This window comes from Anoplopoma fimbria, chromosome 15 (genome assembly GCF_027596085.1).
Source record: "Anoplopoma fimbria isolate UVic2021 breed Golden Eagle Sablefish chromosome 15, Afim_UVic_2022, whole genome shotgun sequence".
NCBI lineage: Eukaryota > Metazoa > Chordata > Actinopteri > Perciformes > Anoplopomatidae > Anoplopoma > Anoplopoma fimbria.
Genome location: NC_072463.1, coordinates 12936846 through 12957711, shown reverse-complemented (window position 1 = coordinate 12957711; position 20866 = coordinate 12936846). Strand labels below are relative to the sequence as shown.

Here is a 20866-nt window from a genome sequence, read left to right as displayed (position 1 = left end):
GAGCACATTTCTGCAAGATGCATTTTCATACAACCTTTTCAGTTTCAAAGAATACCAATATAAGATAAGAGAAGATAAGTCCCTCAGCGGGGAAATTTGCAGCAGCATAGAGTAAAGTGCACACAAGAGACATAGTAAAAGGACTTTGGGGAAGTTGCCTTTAGACCTTGATTTAATTTTATGCTAAACAGTTATGGAAATATAATGTACCCTTCCCAGCAGCCCTGTTAACCACCCACTATTAATATAAAATAGTGGGATAAATCAACAATGTTTACATGTAAGAATGCAAAAGGACTAGGATTTACACCAAATGTAAAAAGCAGAGCGGAATATGAACCGTTGGTGCGATGAGCTGCAGAAATTTTGCACCGATATGTTGAATGGCATAACACAGCCAGCCACCACGTGCCAAAGCACGCGCATTACTTTGCCACATTATACTAAGAATATTGAATATCTTCCACAGGTTTAAGACATGATGCCTACTTTTCACTCTCGATGACCTGTAGGTGTTCAGACTGCGTGGGCGTGCATTCGTGTACCCCTCATTTAAAGAGTCAGATTACACAAGGGGTTCCTGAAACCAGCCAGCGTGCCGGCCTCCGTCTTTCACACTGCACCACTTCCTTTAGAGTTTGTGTTTCCCAGATGTTGAGTGTACTTGTGAAGTGATTACAGCAAGGAAGCGTTCAAGACTGGACTGCAAGCACACTCAAAGTCAGAGCATACAGCCGCCACATAGCTTTAATATAAGCCATTATTGTGTCTCAGATGACAATAAAAGAAAATTAAAATCTTCTTAATTCAATTTACTCTAATTCCACCATATGGATGTCAATGGCATCATATGACGTAAGCGGAACTCAATTGTTTCTTTGAATAAATTCCAAGAATCAAGCGACACAAAACAGTCCTCAGAGTGCCCTAGGTCTGACTGGAGGGACCTATTCTTACGAGTGTCTGAATAAATCAATGCCATCTATCTTTGTGTATCAACAACACGGCCGTCTTGGGACAGAGGGATGCCAGCTCACTTCCTTGTCAACAAAGGAAGAGGGGGAACCAGATGGAGAGTTGTTTTCTCTTGACTGTGAAACAGCCGACGCAACAACAGCGCAATAAGCAATGGCACAGGACCTCTCTGACACCCAATTGTTTCCTGAGTTTCTGTGTCCGGCCTTCCGGACCGGAAACTTTTGGACACCCCCCAGAGATGAATTTGTAATTGTGTGTTTACTGTACGTTTGTGTGTTTGTGTGCTTGTGTGCGTGTGTTTTGGGTGTGAGAGCTAGGTGGGATTCTTCATAAGAATGCAGGAAGTATATTGGCAAAATGCCTGTTTCTTTTTAAAGAGCAAAGTAGAGGATGGGAAAGAAAGACACTGAGCAGCGTTGAACAATGCCACTAACAGCTGGTCATGTTGACTGCAGGCATTAAGGTGTGTTCACAGAGGCGAGAAAGTAGTAACCTTGACCTCTGACCCTGCAAGACTCCACCAACATGATACTCTGTGTGGGGTCAAGAGAGTCCTACGGTCACAAGCTACTTTGAAAGAACTGAATATTTTTTACTGGCCCTTAGAACATTCACACTGAACCTTTAACTTCATAGAGCAAAGGAAGGTAATCAATCAAAAAATGTAGGGCAACAAGACAGACAGAGTAAATAGGACATGACCTGTACACTTGGCCAGTAAGTAGGATCATTAAAATAAATAAATCTTCCCCGGAAAAACACTTACTGTCGGCAATTTGGCTTGCATTTCTTTGTTTGTTTTGTGTAATAGTAGAATAAATTAAAATGTTATTGCTGGGGATAACTGTATTATATTCAAACATTTCCAGATGCTACAATATCATAGGAAGACGATATTCATTCGAAAACATTGGCAGTTTTTATGTCAGTCACTGGATTAAAAAAGAAAACGTGACGATTAAGTACTGATTTCTTGCAGTTGCTTCAAAAGACCAAAATACAAAACAACCACAAGACCTAAAACAAAACAATTAGACCATTCCAGAGGAAACGCCACATTGTTCTGTTTGAGGGTCGATATGGTGAAACTGTTTAATGAGTGCATGAAATCCATATGATGCATAAAAAAGGACATAATTATGACATACCCACAAAAGATTATAGAAAATAAGTTATGTCATCGTGGAGGAGAAAAAAAGTTTGATCGCGTTTCTTTCTGAAATCTTCACCTTGCACCAACCAGAATAGTTATATGAAGGGAACTTGGTCTTGCCGTCTCAGATAAGCCTACTGTTTGCCTTCAGAACTACAATGGAAAACATGCCATTATGTTTTAGTATAATACACTAATGTTGAGCACTGGTAGAAGACAATACCTAAGAGCTGAGAGGAACCCTGGCCTCCACAGTCAACATGCCGAAAGACACCTAACCCCAAGTTGCTCCCTGGGTGTTGAATACACTTAATGTAAGTCATCTGCTAAATGACAGCAATGTAATGTAATGTAATGTAATGTAATGTAATGTAGAGGAAGAAGTGGCACAAGATCTAACAAGTGTTCCCCTACCACCCTCTAGTGAAAAAACACACCATTACACTTTACAAATACCAAGACTTCATATTGTAGGATTAAACTATTTTTTTTTAATGTATAAACTGACTATACAAAAAATATCTCTTTAATTCTGTATTATAAAGGTAGTTGTGTAGTGTTTTTTTTGTTGTAAACAAACGCATCGCACTGCTTTTATTTTGAAAGGCTCGACTCCGGAAGCGGAAGCGCTTGTGTGTTGTTATGCTAACGATGTGTCATCAACACGGGGTGGAAGCGGCTGCTGCTGGGGGGCAATAAGAGCACCAGGCTCCCGCGACCGTGAGCTAGGAGACCGTTCAGCACCAGAGAGGGGTTGTCTTCATCAACAGGCCGCCAACAGGCCGTCAACAGGCCGTCAACGAGACAGCACGGTACGTCCGTCTGCCACAGCCTGTTAGCACTGTTAGGCTAACTGTCTGTCTGTCTGTCTGCCTCACGGGACGGGGGAGACATGTCCTGCAGCCTGGTGGAGTTCTGTCGGCTCCAGGAGCTCAACGCGGTCCGGGACCACCTGTTCCTCAGCCAGAGACCCGAGGAGGAGAAGACTCAGACGGGTGAGTGAGCGGTGCACATGTACGTCATGTGGCGTGCTGCACCACGTCACCGGTAACCACGGCGACAGCAGTCCGTTACCTCTGGAACACAGAGACACAACCTCCTCTGTCCTTAGACCCTCACACCCTCTGTCCTTTACTCACCTCCTCTGTCCTTAGACCCTCACACCCTCTGTCTTTACACCCTCACCTCCTCTGTCCTTACACCCTCACATCCTCTGTCCTTACACCCTCACATCCTCTGTCCTTACACCCTCACCTCCTCTGTCCTTAGACCCTCACACCCTCTGTCTTTACACCCTCACCTCCTCTGTCCTTACACCCTCACCTCCTCTGTCCTTACACCCTCACATCCTCTGTCCTTAGACCCTCACATCCTCTGTCCTTACACCCTCACCTCCTCTGTCCTCACCCTCACCTCCTCTGTCCTTACACCCTCACATCCTCTGTCCTTAGACCCTCACATCCTCACATCCTCTGTCCTTAGACCCTCACATCCTCTGTCCTCACATCCTCTGTCCTTACACCCTCACATCCTCTGTCCTTACACCCTCACATCCTCTGTCCTTAGACCCTCACATCCTCTGTCCTTAGACCCTCACATCCTCTGTCCTTACACCCTCACATCCTCTGTCCTTAGACCCTCACATCCTCTGTCCTTAGACCCTCACCTCCTCTGTCCTTAGACCCTCACATCCTCTGTCCTTACACCCTCACATCCTCTGTCCTTAGACCCTCACATCCTCTGTCCTTACACCCTCACATTCACAGGAAAAACTCCCCTAAAAACCCCTTTAACAGGGAGACAAAAAGGAAGAAACCTCTGGGAGAGACAGAGGAGGATCCTTCTACCAGGATGGACAGAAGTCAATAGATGTCATGTGTACAAAGACCTGACCAATAACATCATTTGATGGTCAGGCTTTGTAAAGATGGAGATGGATACAGCTTCATCAGTGCTCACCTAACCACACCACCAGGCCAATGAGAGGGGAGGAGGAGACATGTGTCTGCCCTTTGTGCTATGAGTCACCTGAACACATCACTGCAGGATGCTCATCGTGGGAGAACAGAGTTGCACAGAGAGAGAGAGGGAGAGGGCACTTGCACTTGGCCTCAAGTATTTATTTCATGTTGATGCGTCACCACAATGCTGTAGGGCAGTAACATCGACCCCCCCACACGCTGCACCAAGGCTTAATGCATTATAAATGCATTATAAATGCCCATGGCAACGGGATTTCATCCTGGATTTTGCGACTTGTTCTGTCGCTTTGTCTTCAACATGTGGAAGGTTTTTAGGTTATGTCCCTGCAGCACAACCTCCAACAGTCCTCCCCCTCTTGTACTCTCATTTAGCTGCATACGGTGTATTAGAACATCATAAGCGTGTCTTGGTTCAGTACATTTTTTTAGTGGGTGGCTTTAACACTTCCATACACAACAGCTGTGACTTTAGCTAGTGATTTCACCCCCCCCATCTATAACAGTTTAATTAGTCAATTTTCTTCCAACATAAGATCATTTGCTATGTGTTGGCTGCCAGAAAAGTGTCCGTAAGTTGTGTCACAAATGATTAATTGGATTTCCCTATCCCCCTTTTTACCTAACAGAAAATGAGTTGTCCTGGGATACTTCGGACTGGGAGGCGACATGGGATAGTGGAGACAACAAGGAAGAGGGAGCCGCTTCTGCCACAACGGTCTGTCCTTTTGTGTTTCATTCTCTATTCTCACATTCTCATAACGAAAGACGGTATAGAACAAATGACAATAACACAAAAGCTGCAAACCACTTTTGTGAAATATGTGAGACTCACCTGAGGTGTTGTATGTGGTTAGGAGTCCCCTCCCACTGACTTTCCTCTTTGCCCCGCAGGTGGAGGAGGAGACCACAGGGCAGAGGGCACCCTGGCTGCAGGACTGTGTAGTGTCCCTGTCGCCCTGCTCTGACCTGCTAGTAGTGGCCCGCGAACAGAAGGCCGTCTTTCTCTCAGGTCAGATATTCAAACGCACACTGGAATTGGGTTGATTGACGGTTTTGCCCGTACGGTCCGAGCTTCAACCAGTTTGATTTTATGCAAACCAGTTAACTGGCATTTGTGATTAAGACACATTCTAGCAAATTAAAAAGTAGCCTTCATCAGCAACCTTTGCCGACCACATCATCATGTGTTCCATTGGTAATAAGCAATAGAACAACTAGAGGTGTTTTATACCAGTATCGGAGAGGCCTCCAATTAAGCCTAAAATGCTGGATCAGATATTGTATACAAGTCTATGCACCAACCCAATATCACATTAACTTGTCATTTATCAACTCATTTACGCTATACAGGAACATCTACAACAAGTTTTGTCCCTGATAATGCTCCATTGTGAACAATCTGTGTTTAAATCTCCAGTTTACATCTGGTGGGTAGCACAGTCCTGCTTGGCTAATTAACAGTGCTACAAGCTGACGTTAACAGAAGTTGCATTAAGTTTCATTATGATGTGCTCAAGCTCTAACCAGCAAAAAATTGTATTGGGCAAAAGTAAACTATAAAGCAGCAAATATCCGCATTTGGAAGGGAAAAAGGGTTTCAGAACATCTCTAATGAGAAGGCTTTTTTGGGGTGACGTAAAGAGGCAAGGAAGAGTTAGTCTCATTCATGGGCTCTCTCAGTCTCATTATGTTTCACAAGGGAACAGCTGCTGACTCAAAAGCAACACTTAGTGCAAAACTTTGGTATATTTGTTTGATATTAAGCTGTTGTTTGGCTTAATATCATAACCAGTTTTTACACTGGCCCAACCCTAACACACACACACACACACACACGCACTCATCGCTAAGTACACAGAGGAGTTATACTTCCCTGTATTTGTTCGTTGATTCTTACAGCTAAGTGGCGTACAGATGACAGCGGCAGAGAGGAGATGACCTTGGCTGTGTCTTGGACTGGAACCCTTAGCACTGACGATGGGTAAGAGTAAAATCAGATGAAAATGACAACACAACAGTTGATGGGTTAGCATAATATCTAAGTGATGAAGGAAAATGACACTATATTGGTTGAAACTCACAGGCAGGAATTAGAATGAATGTGAGAGTGACAAGGAAAACTACAGAAGGGTCACATTGAAAAGGGATTTATGTTGTACTATGGAGAAACAAATGAAACATGAGCTAATGCAGAAGTGCATCTTCTAATGTTCTTAAGAGAGCTGTACAGTGAACCACATCCTACTCTGTGTATCTTTTCTCACTGCAGAGAGTGTGTGAGCAGCTCTATCTGTATACCATTGGCAAGCCAGAAGAGGTAAGAAGTACTCTTGTAGGAAATAGAGGATAAGCAGAATGCTATGTGTACGTGTACATGACAACATATGTATGTGTGTGTGTGTAGGAGCTCCACAGGACGGCCTGATTGGACATGTGTAGTTGTGGGTTTCACTTCCGGCTATGTCCGTTTCTACACAGAGGTACCTTGCCTATCTTATTTTCTTTTTAATGTACTACATTTTCAGATAATCAGTAGAAGGAAAGAGAAAATGGAAACAAGTCAGTATCAAATGTAACGCTGGTTGTTTGTCATCAGAACGGGGTTCTCCTCCTGGCCCAGCTGCTGCACGAGGACCCTGTGTTGAGGCTCAAGTGTCGCACATACGAGATCCCCCGTCATCCTGGAGTAACTGAGCAGGTGATGGGCACATTGAACACGCATTTTGGCAAATACACATGTGCTTTCTTGTCAAAGGTTAGATGAGATGATATCTGTAGGATAAATACAGAAACTAAAGCCAGCAGCCAGGTACCTCACAGCCTCCTCTGGTTGCTTAGCAACATCATGGTGACTCCCGGAACACAGTTCTCCTGGTTAGAAATAGTCAAACTATAACAACTAACTAAATAAACAAACCGTAATATGTTTATTAGTGAGCTTTACAGATGCTGGTACGTCAATTTTCTTACCTTTGAACGGAGCCCGACCAGCTGTTTCCCCTCTGTTTCCTGTCTTTAGGCTAAGCTAACCATCTTCTGGTTGTAGCTTCATATATACCATACAGAGACAAAACCAATCTTCTATTTTAACTCTCGACAAGAAAAGAAATGTTGAAAATATATGTTGAAATAACATTTCTGTGATGAAATTAAACTCGATGTAAGCTCAAGGTTCTCTTTTCCTGAGCTTTTGAACGTGTCCCACCATGTTATTCAGCCGATGTATAATTACTTGTTTTCATCCCGTCACAGCATGAAGAGTTAAGCATCCTCTACCCCGCCGCTCTGGTCACTATTGACGGCTTCAGCCTCTTTCAGTCTCTGCGTGCCTGCAGGAACCAAGTGGCAAGAGGTACTGCTGATTGTGTTAGCATGTGTGGAATAGTGTGTGTATGTTGCATGCATCCAACTGGGAGTGTTCACAGTATGTGCATATCCTTGTGTGTTCATAATGTAGGATGAGAGTCATTGGGTTTTGGTTGTAAACGTTTAGTTTTAAGTGTTAAAAGTATTTTGCAGTGTGCTAACTAGAGATGTGTTCTTCACTTGCTGGCTTGGTGGATAGTGTTTACAACAAGGCATTCAGGTACAAAGGAGATGTACACAAAACTACCCCTCACACACACACACACACACACACACACACACACACACACACACACACACACACACACACACACCACACACACACGAACACACACACTTTTTTCAATTCAATTCAGTTTATTTTGTATAGCCCAGAATCACAAATTTGCCTCAGAGGGCTTTACAATCTGTGCACATGCGACATCCTCTGTCCTTCCCTCACATCGGCACAGGAAAAACTCCCCTAAAAAACCCCTTTAACAGGGAGAAAAAAGGAAGAAACCTATGGGAGAACGACAGAGGAGGGATCCTTCTCCCAGGATGGACAGAATGCAATAGATGTCATGTGTACAGAATGAGCAGCATAACAGTTCTTAGATACAACACATTCAATGTATATGACATAAATGAAACACACACGCTTATAAAGTGTCTAGAAGGTTAGAGGCCAGGCTTCAGCAGGGTTTCTCTGGGCATCTAGCAGTGCTGTGTTGGTGTGTCTGTGTGCATCTTTCCATGGATGTTCTTTTTGGCCTAAATCAATTCAATCAAACTCAAGCACAGTGCTCCATTTTTTAAATGTTGCTAAATGTAAGACATACCCGCTAGCTATAGATTATGTAATTCCTTGTCCTAACATCTGGTAACCAAATGACCAGCTGTGTTGTTTTTTTCCATCCAGCGACAGCAGCAGGTAGTGATGTGATCCAACCTCCTCCCCTGGCATATAAGAAGTGGGGTCTGCAGGACATGGACACCATTGTGGACCACAGTAGTGTGGGTGAGAGACTATTTTTTTAAATGGTGAAATGTTTTTCTTCATACTGGAGGTTGATTGCCAATGCCATCTTTTGATTTCCTATGACATCACACGGGTAAAGTAATAAGATGTAATTCTTCATCACACATATGCCAAATGTCTTCTCACAAAAGACAAATTCTTCCAGTGAAAAGCGGCATTCTATGTATTAACGTAGGGCTGTACTGTAAGTCATTTTGTTTTTACATTCAAAGCTTCTATTGAGGTTTTTTGAATGCGTGCCTCCCTTTGTGTGCGGCAAGCAAGAGAGCAACATTTTTAGACCGCAGTGAAAATGTTGTTTGAGAAAGACTAAACGCCAGCAAATATGGATTACATCTCTCTTTTTTTATAATAAATATAAACTTTTGGACTGAGTTATTGGAAATGTTTGGACCGCACAAGTCAGGAACAATCTTACGCAGCCATCACTAAAATTCTACAAATTGTATGATACTAATGATATTAGTGTAGCCTGATTACACAGCCTGATGCACAGCATTTGAATGTTGATTCAGAATTTGATTGTTAACATTATGAATGAGGCTTTGAACTATATAAAGACTATATAAATGCACTGGAGTCGTATGCTAGAAAGAGATCGTTGTAAGTAAAACAATGTTATTGATTTGAATAAATGAATGACCTGGAAACTGCTGCACTCACTGCTGCACTAATACCTGTTCATCCCTGTTTTCTCTCCCTCTCTCCTGCTGTTAGGCATCATGACGCTGTGTGTGTTTGACCAGATGAAGAATGCATCTATCCTGGGGGGGTTTAATGCGTCAGTCAAGGGCAACCCCCCCGCCATGAGCCAGTATGTGACTGTGGGAGGTGGCCCGTACACAGGCTTTTACTATGCTGTAGAGGTGAGTGAGAGAGAGATGGAGCAAGTCGGGCTGTTTATTTCACAATAAGAATGGCTTTATTGATGAATTATTACTCTCTCTCTGTCCGTCTTTAGGGAAGCACCCAGCCTCTCCTCTCTCACGTGGCTCTCGCTGTGGCCAGTAAACTCACCTCAGCCCTCTTCAGTGCTGCCAGGTGTGTTGGCTTGTGTGTGTGTGTGTGTGTGTGTGTGTGTGTGTGTGTGTGTGTGTGTGTGTGTGTGTGTGTGTGTGTGTGTGTGTGTGTGTGTGTGTGTGTGCGTGTGTGTGCGTAAAACCAATCTTCCATGTGTGTATAAGCAAGATTATCTTCATTAATTTACATAATCGTGCAGCTATTTAGACGATCTATTGCCAAAGACAGCAGGTAAAGCGAACGAGTAATAATTCCAAAGAAGCAGGACAAAACTAATGACCACATTTCAATGTGTGTAGTTCATTTTTATTAAAGACAAATAGGGTTGTCCAGAGTTTCCGTGGGCCTGTGTGGCCATTCATTTCCTTTTACATATACAATTGAAGGCTAAATGCAGCACTATTGACATCTCTGTACTGCTGCAACAGCACAAAACAGCCCAATCAATACTCTGAAATATAGCCTGTTCTCTGCTCAAAGCCAGCTGGATCCATACAGGGAGGTAGTTGGCTTTCATTCCCTCTCCCTTATTACTTTTCTTATACTCTTATCTCTTTCTCTGTGTTCATGTTTCATCATTTCATCACTCTCTCCCAGTGGGTGGCTAGGTTGGAACAAGCATAAGAATGAAGAGGAGGCTGTCCAGAAACAGAAGCCCAAGGTGGAGCCTGCAACTGCTTTGGGGATCAGGTAGCATTCATGATATCTCAACACAAATGCAGCAATGCCCTTTCATGCCTTATTGTTCTTGGCAATATAAAGCTCTGTCCTTTCTTTTAAATCTAACCTTTTCCTCCCAGATTCGGTCTTCCAGACTCCCGTCGCCACGGCGAGTCCATATGTCTGTCCCCCTGCAACACGCTGGCGGGAGTGACGGATGACTTTGGTCGAGTCACACTGCTGGACTTGGCCCGGGGCATCGCCATCCGCATGTGGAAAGGTGAGGACATAGTAGAGAGAAAAGACCAAGGACTAATAAGTGGATAATATAGAGGATTTGAAAAGGACTGAAAAGCTTAAAGAAATAGTTTGGAACTTTTAGAGTGGTGTTGTATGAGTTACTACAGTATGATGGTCGGCACGTCCCTGGTTTGGAGTAACAGACATCGGCACATTACCGGCACAGGAGCAAAATAATGTACTTCTATGGGTGCTGGAATAAGCAAAATATGTTTTAGACACCTAAAAAATATCCATATCAATTTCTACGTTATATTAGGTATATTTTGATCGCCTTACCTTGTCAAGACTTGAGTAAATATATATAATTTTGCTAACATAAAACATGACATAAGTATCCATTTGTTCCAAGAGCACAAAATGTTTACATGCTGTCTATGTAACATTAATGGCCTCCTATAAAATCATAAGAACATTGATTGATTTACCTTAACTGCAGGTTACCGAGATGCTCAACTGGGTTGGCTGCAGGTCCCGGAGGAGCGAGTTGATCGGGAGTTCTCCCCGTCGGCCTCCCTTCCCAGACGCCATGCTTTGTTCCTGGTCATCTACGCACCCCGCAGGGGAATCCTGGAGGTGTGGGGGATGCAGCAGGGGCCTCGAGTTGGAGCCTTCACTGTGGGCAAACACTGCCGGTATAAACAACGCTAAAACTGAAGGCGTTCACTTTTTCTGACAGTTATTTCTTAGCTTCAAAAGCATCACAAACAAATCAGCACCAGTGCATTTTTTGTATGTAGTACTACAGAAGAATATACTGAACACTCAGACACTCACTGATAGACCGACTGGGGAATAGCACGCAATATAATCTATGTTAAATGTTGTTATTGTATGCGTGTGCACTTCCAGGTTGCTGTACGCTGGCTACCGTCTGATGGGGGTGAACAGTGTGACCAGTAAGGGCTGGCAGCTCCACACCCAGCAGGTGTGTCTGCTGGATCCCATTACAGGAGCATTGAGGACAGTGAACATCCCCTTCCACCTGGCCCTCAGGTTGGTACTCAGACATACATGAAGCTCAGAGATACTGTAGAGCAGCGCTTGTCATGCATGCATGCATGTTAAAGGAATAGTCCAGCAACTTTGAAGAACACTAAATATACTTCATACTGTATCTCACTTAATTAAACCATACACAAAGTTGCAGTCTTAATGGGGGTTATGTCCAAGACTATTCCTCTGGCCAACAGCAGAAACTGACTTCTAGACTCCCAAAACATCAAACTGTTCCTTTAACACTTAGCTTTTCTTTTACATTAAGATTGCTTGCACATGTTGTGTAGGGATACTTTTTTTCTTAGACACAAGTTTTATTACAGACTCGCTATTGGTCCCTGTATGTACTAGCCATGCCATCCTAGTAGGGGTATGTATCTTTCCCTCTCAGGACGATCCAATACATATCTCAATAGTCAATATTCGATACGATACAAAACCGATATATTTAACCATGTAGCAATTCGAAACAGTCCCAAATAGTTATTCTTTCCAATTAGATCCGATTCAGATTAACTTCATTCATAAAGTATTCTCATGACGACCAGTTAGGTTCAATGCAGCTCATTGGCCACGCTTGTAATTTAATGGCAATAACCTTTACATTACAACTGTTGTGACTGAATACTATGAATTATATTTTTTATATGTACCCGGCTAGCTAATTGGTTAGCACTTGCTAACATGCAGCCAACAAGCCAAAGAAGGCAGCAAAACTGTTATGTGCAGCTGTTTGAATGTAGTACTTTCCCAGCCAAGGTTTTCAACCACAACTTCAAAAGCCTTCATGTTCTCAGAAAAAGTTAACCTTCGAGCATGAATTTTAGAGCAATAGCCAAACCCCATCTTTATCTGTCTGCCCTGTTCCAGTGACAAGAAAAGCGAGCGAGCCAAGGACATGCACCTGATAAAACGACTGACTACTATACTGAGGAGCAGAGAGGTGGAGCCTGGTAAGAGATACAGGAGGGAGAGCTGAATGGAGATGGAGAAGTAAGAGAGGTTTACTCATCTTTTTCTTTTCAGACATTTTGGAGAGCGAAGCCAAAAGTGTGCTGCTGGATATCAAACACCCTGCCATAAAGAAGCAGGTAGAAACAAAGATAGAAAACACACTGACTCAGACACTCACAGAGAGGCCTGTTGTCTTTGTGGTGTCTTTGTCAAATTTCTAACTGCAGTCTTCGCTCTTCCTTCCAGGCTTTGGAGTCTCTGCTGTCAAACAAGAATGCTCCTGTCTCATGTCTTACCAACGTCACACGCGCCTTAAATGAAACTCTGAAGCAACAAGGTAACGTAACAGTTTATTATTAAGAAACAATATTGTACTGTAAACGTAAAATGTTGCGTACATATCATACAATGGTTTTTCTCGCTTAATTCATGGTTGTGTATTTCTTCATCTCAGACCCTGAGGAAGTGGATGCAGCATTACTCCAGCTCTGCTCCTCACAGCTGAAATTGCTTCAGCTCTACACCGACATCCAGAAACTGCACTCTGGTGCAGACAATGAGGCCTGCTCTGAAAATGTACACACACACACACACACACACACACACACACACACACACACACACACACACACACACACACACACACACACACACACACACACACACACACACACACACACACACACACACACACACACACACACACACACGTATGTAAAGCTTGTTAATGGTGCTCGTGTAGACGTTTTCAAACTGTAATACATGATATAAAAGTACTTAATAACATATAATAGGTACACGTAAGGTTTATGATACAGACACCAGTTACGGCAGTGTTTTTGCTACGTGGTCATTGTTATGACTCGTAACTCTATGATAAACACTTAACTTATGGTCACCCCACCCAGCAGGACTCCCTCGAAGGCATGGAGGATGAATTGTCCCGCATTGGCCCCACCCTGCAACGCTACGCCCAGCTCACCGCGAGACCAAGTGTTTCCTTCGCTCAGGACTCACCCGACACACCCATGCCAGCCCGAGCCTTTCTCTCGCAGATGGAGTGCACCGAGGATGGGGGGTTGAGGGTCGTCCGCGGCTCTGAAACGGAATGGAATCATCTAGGTACGGCACCATATGTACGCACATCGTACGACCAGACAGGCACAGTTATCCAAGCAGATACCATGACACGATCAAAAGATATGTGTCTCTGCATGACGTTGCCAATGAATAGATGCATAAGAGTATGAAGTGTCATTTGGCAGTGAGATGCTCGTAGTGTCTGTCTCACACCAGTGGAATTATATTGCTGTGTTCCTCCATGTGTAAAAATAGCATAGGTAGGATTTAGACACGGTGGGTTGTGGAGGAGAAAGCAAAATGACCTTTTGATATACAGAAGTCTCACTGACATAAGACATTGAGTGAGCGCATCACACACACACACACACACACACACACACACACACACACACACACACACACACACGTCCAGACTAAAGACTTTGCTCTTGTGTGTCCTTTGCAGGGAACTTTATGTTCTGGGGTTGTCTGTGTGGAAGGAGCCCTCTTCGTGAAGTCTGTGACACACTGCAGCAGGCTGGCATCAGTCCTCAGCAGCTACTGGTAAGATGGAGGTTTGAGTTTTGACAATGGAGGTAAAAGTGTGGTCAGATGAAAAGCAAATGGAGCAGCTGATGAATTGTGACAAATAAGTGGATTAATGTAACTATGATATGTAGTTTTTGTTATTTAATATTTTAAAATCTGTGTTTTTTAGAATGGGTATGTTGCCTGTAGAAACCCAAAAACTTCAATGAAAAGAATGGAAAGCAATCCATCATTTATTAAGTATTTACAGGAGTACCATCACTTTAAATGAATGCTTATTCCTCTTTTATGTTTTACACTTCCGTTCAGTCTCTGTTGCTAAGTGTGTGGCTGCAAAGAGAGAAGGAGGTGCTACAGAAACCAGAAGAGGCCGTTAGAAATCTACACACGCTACTCCTCGCCCTCAGCGACATGAAAGGTGTGTGCTTGTGTTCGGTGTGTGTGCTTGTGTTCGGTGTGTGTGTGTGTGCTTGTGTTCGGTGTGTGTGTGTGTGTGCTTGTGTTCGGTGTGTGTGCTTGTGTTCGGTGTGTGTGCTTGTGTTCGGTGTGTGCCGACTCATTTGCAAAAGTGCCGATCAATGATAAGGAGGAGGACAAGACCGTCAATGCTTCCTTGTCCTTTGTTTCAGGAGCGGTTGAGGAGTCATGGGACACGCAGTCCATCTCTCCCTGGTGGCAGCAAGTTCGCTCTACATGTATCCAGTCCCACAATGCTGCCGCTGCTCTGCTGGCCGCCTTCGTTGCTCACCGTGCTGCCAAGGCGAGCATCACAAGCCGAGGTGACAGCAAGGTAGGGGAAGTCTCATGCACACACACACACACACACACACACACACACACACACACACACACACACACACACACACACACACACACACACACACACACACACACACAGAGGAGTGCACTCATCAGTCTATGGGTTGATTTTTATTTACGAGTTGGTACTTATTTACCCACCTTCTTCACCAACACCAAACCTACTTCTACTAGGCATAATATGTGTACCACACTGTTCTGAATCAGCCGGTTTTTCTGTGGTTGTGTGTGACAGTTGCAGTCAGAGTGGGAGGCGGTGTCCATGGAGCTGGAGCAGTGGGTGGTGTGTGTTCGCCAGCTGGAGGACGTGCTGGTGCTGCAGACTCTGCTGCTGGTGCCTCCACCTCAGGGAGCAGCAGGGGGCGCTGCAGCACAGTGCTCCATCAAGACGCTGCTGGAGGGAGGCACAGGTAGGCTGTGAAGAAGAATATCCTCAGGGCTGTATGCAGGCAGACAGAAATACATATAGAGAGGCAGACTAGCTAACAAAATAGTAAGACATGAGTACTTTTTGTTAGCTAGTCTGCCTCTCAAAGTTTTTTTTGTTTTTTTTACTTCCTTCTTATATTTTTGTCCCCAGTCTTTTCTGTCTTTCAGTATCCATATTCTACAGAAGCCCTTATTGTTGTGAGGACCATTTTCCTCAAGTGTTCTAAATGGGACCAAAAGCATTCATGTTTTCTTCCAGGAGAGTTTTAATATTCATAACTTGCTAACACAAACTTGAATGAATGGAGAAAGTTAAAGTGACCCGGAAGAAAACATGAATGCTTTTGGTCCTTTTTAAGAATATGGGAAAGATTAATGAGTATTACAAATACAAACAATTGATTGTTGAAAAACAATACTTACAAAAGAAAAATGTCACCTGCCAAAACATTTTTTATTACTTGTAATTGCAGAATAATTAAATTAACCTATTAATATCCAAAACCAGGAGGAAAACAATTTAGACTTGCCTCTCAGGGCTTCGGTAATATTCTGGGTGTGGTTACGTAAGTCGCACCCAGCCAATCAAAAGCGCTTTGAGGGGTCAGAAGACTATAAAAAAAGCTCTATACAAGTACAGTCCATTTACCATTTACTATAAAACAGATCATCTCATATTTTTGTCTTTTTCTTTACACGCCCATCTGTAAAGGTGGCATTGCCGACAGTGTGTCCAAGTGGGTGTTCAGACACAGTTTGGCCCCTGAGCGACTGAAGGAAATCCTCCAAAGGAGAGAAGACAAAGAGGCAGATGAAAAACTAGAGCAGAAGGATGGACAAGAAGGAAAGGAGCAGGAGGAGAAGAGCCAAGAGGACACAGACAGGACAGCAGGTCAGGACTAAGAACCGGACTAAGAACCGTCCAAAATGTTGACATACATAATTGTGGATATAAACTTATACATTGGCTCTCATGTTAGATAGATTTAACTGTGCTTTTGTTTGTTAATGATGTCAATGGCCTTTGTAGATTCATACAGCATTCATTTATTAATGTTATGACTGCCACAGTACGCACTATAACACAGAACCTCTTTCTACAATACATCAAATCCAAGTCTAATAAAGTCCATCGTGTTTTCCAGAGCTGTTGGTGGCAGTGTGCCAGCGGTTCCCACACTCCCTCTCACCTGACCTGCTCTTCGCCCACTGCTGCTGGGAATATGTAGTGCAGTGGAACAAAGACCCCGAGGTGCACGTTCACACATACAAACACACGTGTTGTTTTTTTTGTTTCTTTAAAAAACAATGTTTATCTTCAGTTCATTTGGTGTATATTATCACTACTTCCCGCAACAAGCCAGTTTCACCAAAGTGTAGGAAGTCAGGTTTTTATAAATCCAAGGAAACGTGGATAACAAAGAACCAATCACCTTTTGTTCTTAAATCTGGACCTGCTTCTCTTCCTAGGATGGCCGATACTTCTGGTGGGCTGTTGAGCATTTGAAGCTGGTCTCCAGTCCGCATATCCAACTAGGTGAGGAACTAGGTTTTACATACAAATATTCCAATATAATAATCCATCTATTAATGTGTGTTTTAAATATAATTGCGGGAAACGGTGTTATTTTCTTCAGTTATGCGTAAAATAACTGCTGAAATAAGTGAGCTAAAGTACCGTATTACCAGAAGTGATGTTTATGTCCCCACTTTGTAAATCAGTAGCCTTCCTTCTGAAAATGACCATCACTAGTGTGTGTTTGGACTTCATTGAATCTTCCTCACAGGTATTTCTGCGATGATGTGGAGCACGTTTATTGTCAAACGTTTCTCAGCAGCAGCCTTCCTGATGGAGAAGGTAAGTCATGCACATGAAGTATAGAGTGTGTCTGTGGGAAGGCGTTGTTGAGTCTGTGAGGCATCATATAACATTTACACCCTCTCTTTTCTAGGTGGGGAAGGCACCCAAAGATCGCTTATGTAGACGGGTAAGTTGGGGAAAAATTTGATAAAACTTTGCATCTAAAATAATCTTAAACTGCATATTTAAAGGTATATTACGTGCGTTTATGTGCGCAGGATGTCGGGATGGGAGACAAAGCCGTGACGTCGTTCCTGGGCTGCTGCGTCCAGCTGCTGCAGATCCTCATGGAGGTGACTGGAGTGTTGGTTAAAAATCAGAGCCATTTGTCTTATATTGATTACTATGTAAGTAATAAGATTCCTGAAAGGAAAAGCATGGAGAAACCTATCACTACCACTACTAACCGCACCTATACTGGAGACGCAGTTGATGTATTAGCTAGGTAGCTGTTTGCAGTAATGATTTGTGTCTTGATAGGGTTTCTCCACAAAAATTGTTGAATAGGAATTCTTATAATTTCATCTAGAATATATAAACATGCAAATATTGCTCAATTCAAAAAGTATACTTGTTAGATTTAACGCATCCTAAAAAGTCCGTTCTCAGTGTTTGTGCACGGGAGGTTTTTCACGTTTCCACATCACACCTGTGCACTGAGCGTTGCATGCTCGTTTGTACACGTGTTTAACTGTGATTTTCAGGTGATCACAGAAAAACTTTCCCCCTTCAGCAGCCTTTTAGTATGAAACTCTGCACATAACACGATACTGCAAAGTGAAGCTCAAACATCACCGTGAAGGAACAATAAGCAAAATACATTTTTGAGTGCAGCGGGACTTTAAAATGTGTGCATGCGTTGTAATCTGCAACATGACCGTGGTTTTAGATCATAATGTGAATTAAAGCACCTGTTCTCTTTGAGCACAAAAGCTTTTCTCCTCACCATCTCCCCGGTCGTTTTTTTCCCCCACAGGCGGACTCGGCGGTGGAGGAGGTTTCCGCCCCGGAGCTGTCGGTGGAGGAGGCGTGGTGCGGGGCTGAAGGCCCTGAGTCCCTCGCTGAACTGGCTCTGGAGCAGAGAGGCGTCCACTACCCGCTGGTGCAACACCACTGCCTGTTAGCTTCCCTGCTACATGCCGCTATGACCTTCAGTCTGAAGGTCAAACCACTCAGCCTGTTTGACAGCAAGGTGAGGAGATGGACTGACGGACAGACACACACAAACACTGATGCTGACTGAGAAGGTTAGCCTGTCTACATAAGATAAACGTTAAGACATCATTTACTAGCTACTAGATACTTTAAAGTTCTCAAAGATTATTATTGTTATTTGCATTATGCACTGCTTTTGTCTGTGTTGTGTCAATATATATTGATTCATAATGCAGTATTATATATGGAAGTGAAAAAAACAGGAACACCATTTTCTAGGTCCGATCTAATTAGTTTCTCTCCTGTTTTTATGACTTAAGAACAGATGATGTAATTTTTTTTTCATGTCACAGCAGGTAATAGAGGTTTTTTGTTAGGATAAAGTGTTTATTTTTGTAATACTCATTTTGGCCACAAGAGGCTGAAGTGCACCTCTATGTTTGTTTAACTTTTCAAAACAGTTTTTTGTATCTTCTGACCACTTTGAAGTTAATACTTAAAGCAATCTGTCAAACATCACTCTCGTTTAGAGCTGTTGTGATTACAAAAACACTGTAGTCTTCATTTATTATTGTTTGTGTTTTTTACCAGGGTAAGAATGCTTTCTTCAGAGATCTGACAACCATTCAGTTGATGCCCAGTGGAGACATGGACCCAGGCCTGGTCTCGCTACGACAAGAGGTGAGAGGTGGACTTACACCTAGAGGTCAATAGAAATCGACGACCTCAAAAGCAAACCATTTGTTGTCATCTCATTCCATGTTTCCCTCATTCCTACTCTGTCTCAGTTCCTCCTCCGGGTGCTGACCGGCTGGGTGCAGGCTATAGATGATCCTTCCAGCTCAGCCCCGGGCTCCAATTCCCCCTCTTTGCCATCTACTGGCCCCAGGGCTGACTGGTGGCCCTCGCTGTGTCTGGAGCTGGGCCCCCTGCTACAGGTCAACCCCGACATCCTGAGGCGGCACATCGTCTGCGAGCTCTACAACCAGGGTCTGGACCCCCGGGCTGAAGAGGCAAGGGGAAATGTTTCTTTACTTTGTGGCAGACAAAAGCTAAAGTCTGGATTTTTACTACGTCTCTAAAACCTTTATGATGATCACAGTGCTTGATAATTCATGTAATCCAATATTCTGATACGACTTTTCATTTGAAGTGTGTGTTATCTTATCACCCAGGTGATGTTAGAGGTGGAGGATAAAGATGTGCTGGGCTCCCAGCTGCTGGTGCTGACTGGCCAGAGGCTGAGTTACTCGCTGCTCCACAGCCAGAGCCAGACGCAAGCTGCCATGGAGCTGCTGGCCCGCCTGCCCCCCACCCTCTGCACGTGGCTCAAGGCTATGGTGAGACACCAAGACAATGTCATCTGATACACTTAAGACATTTAGTCTCTGGTTCTTAGAGGCTAAGTGCTCTTTTCTATAAGGGCATTTCTAATCCCAGCATGTTCTGCTCGTTAAAGGGGCACCCTGAACCTTAAATCAACAACATTACTGGCTGCAGCAAATATAAACTGGAAAAGGAGTTGATGGATTACTGAAAAATGTATTATCAGACTTGTGGAAAAACGTGCATAAATTGATTTTCCGAGCGGGAACCAACACTGTCAGCATGCCTGTTTAACAACGTAAAGTCGCTCATGTTTTTTTTGTGTTGCAGGACCCCAGTGAGCTGCGGTGCCCCCTGGTCCCCCTGTCCCAGACCAGCAGGCTGGTCGGCCGTCTGATTGAAATCCTGCCGGAGAACCACGCCCAGTACAGCCTGGCCCTGCACCTTCTGGAGGCTGTGGATGTCCTCACCACTGAGGACTGACCCTGCGAGGGGGGAGGGTCGGGTGTGGTCACCCTTTTAAGGCGTGGTCATAGTAGGCAGGTGGAGACATGATAAGGAAGGAAATAACAATTTGTGCCCCACACACACACACACACACGCACACACTATCTAATCAATACAAGGTCTGTACCACTTCAGGAGTGTGGTGTCCAGAAGTCACATGCAGCGTGTGATAGACAGTCCAGAAGGAGCACGATGATGAAGGGCCTTCTCACCCTCTCAGGAGGAGATGTTGTGTTTTGTCATTCAGCTCATTGTTAATACAATACCTTCGTCCTCACAACTTAATCATAGTAGGCTGTGGGTGGATATGATAGGCTTTTAACTTTTTTTTTTTAATCCATATTTTGTCGCATGTAATATAAATGATATTGAATATTTGTGTTATATTGTCAGAATAAGTTTATGAGAAGGTTATTAAGGGATGGGGCATGTCTTTTCTTTGTCACTTCTCCTTCATTTTCCATCTGATTAACCTCAAAAGTCAGTGTGTTGGTGTCCTAACGGTGTGCCATATCAAGTTCTGTTTGACGTTACTCCTTCCTATTTCACTAACCCGCTCATGGACAAGAGATGTATAATAAAGAAATATGGACCTTATTTTTTATTTATATACGCAGACAGTACTGTACTAGCTGTGCCTGTAAACTTCCTATTCTGTGGTCCTATGCCCAGCTGTTGCCACTGGGCTGATCCGTTGCAGAATAAAGAGGTTTCTAGAAAGCTAA

General features: G+C 43.6%; 1 protein-coding gene across 4 annotated transcripts; it reads left to right on the top strand.

The window, feature by feature from the left end:
• Nucleotides 1-2773: 2773 nt before the first annotated feature.
• rab3gap2 (RAB3 GTPase activating protein subunit 2 (non-catalytic)) lies at nucleotides 2774-20866 on the top strand. Of its 4 annotated transcripts, none has more exons than XM_054614265.1 (35): nucleotides 2774-3126; nucleotides 4740-4828; nucleotides 5005-5122; nucleotides 6013-6094; nucleotides 6383-6430; nucleotides 6518-6593; nucleotides 6710-6811; nucleotides 7366-7465; nucleotides 8381-8479; nucleotides 9218-9366; nucleotides 9462-9541; nucleotides 10118-10210; nucleotides 10321-10460; nucleotides 10920-11115; nucleotides 11333-11476; nucleotides 12350-12432; nucleotides 12506-12570; nucleotides 12680-12770; nucleotides 12888-13009; nucleotides 13345-13555; nucleotides 13962-14059; nucleotides 14354-14462; nucleotides 14674-14834; nucleotides 15099-15273; nucleotides 16005-16184; nucleotides 16438-16544; nucleotides 16763-16829; nucleotides 17080-17150; nucleotides 17245-17280; nucleotides 17372-17446; nucleotides 18130-18345; nucleotides 18900-18989; nucleotides 19097-19321; nucleotides 19484-19648; nucleotides 19965-20866. In XM_054614265.1, the coding sequence occupies exons 1-35, from the start codon at nucleotides 3024-3026 to the stop codon at nucleotides 20115-20117; spliced, it is 4119 nt and encodes a 1372-aa protein (XP_054470240.1). In that variant the 5' UTR covers nucleotides 2774-3023; the 3' UTR covers nucleotides 20118-20866. The 4 variants fall into 4 exon arrangements, with proteins under 4 accessions (XP_054470240.1, XP_054470238.1, XP_054470239.1 ...); XM_054614263.1 differs by having other exon boundaries at nucleotides 17372-17500; XM_054614264.1 differs by having other exon boundaries at nucleotides 13342-13555.

Bases quoted from the DNA above. Each gene is read 5' to 3' on its own strand.
- rab3gap2 (XM_054614262.1), top strand. From the start codon at position 3,024: ATGTCCTGCAGCCTGGTGGAGTTCTGTCGGCTCCAGGAGCTCAACGCG. The intron at 3,127-4,739 runs GTGAGTGAGCGG...TTTACCTAACAG, and splicing joins GGAGGAGAAGACTCAGACGG to AAAATGAGTTGTCCTGGGAT. The intron at 14,835-15,098 runs GTAGGGGAAGTC...TGTGTGTGACAG, and splicing joins CAAGCCGAGGTGACAGCAAG to TTGCAGTCAGAGTGGGAGGC.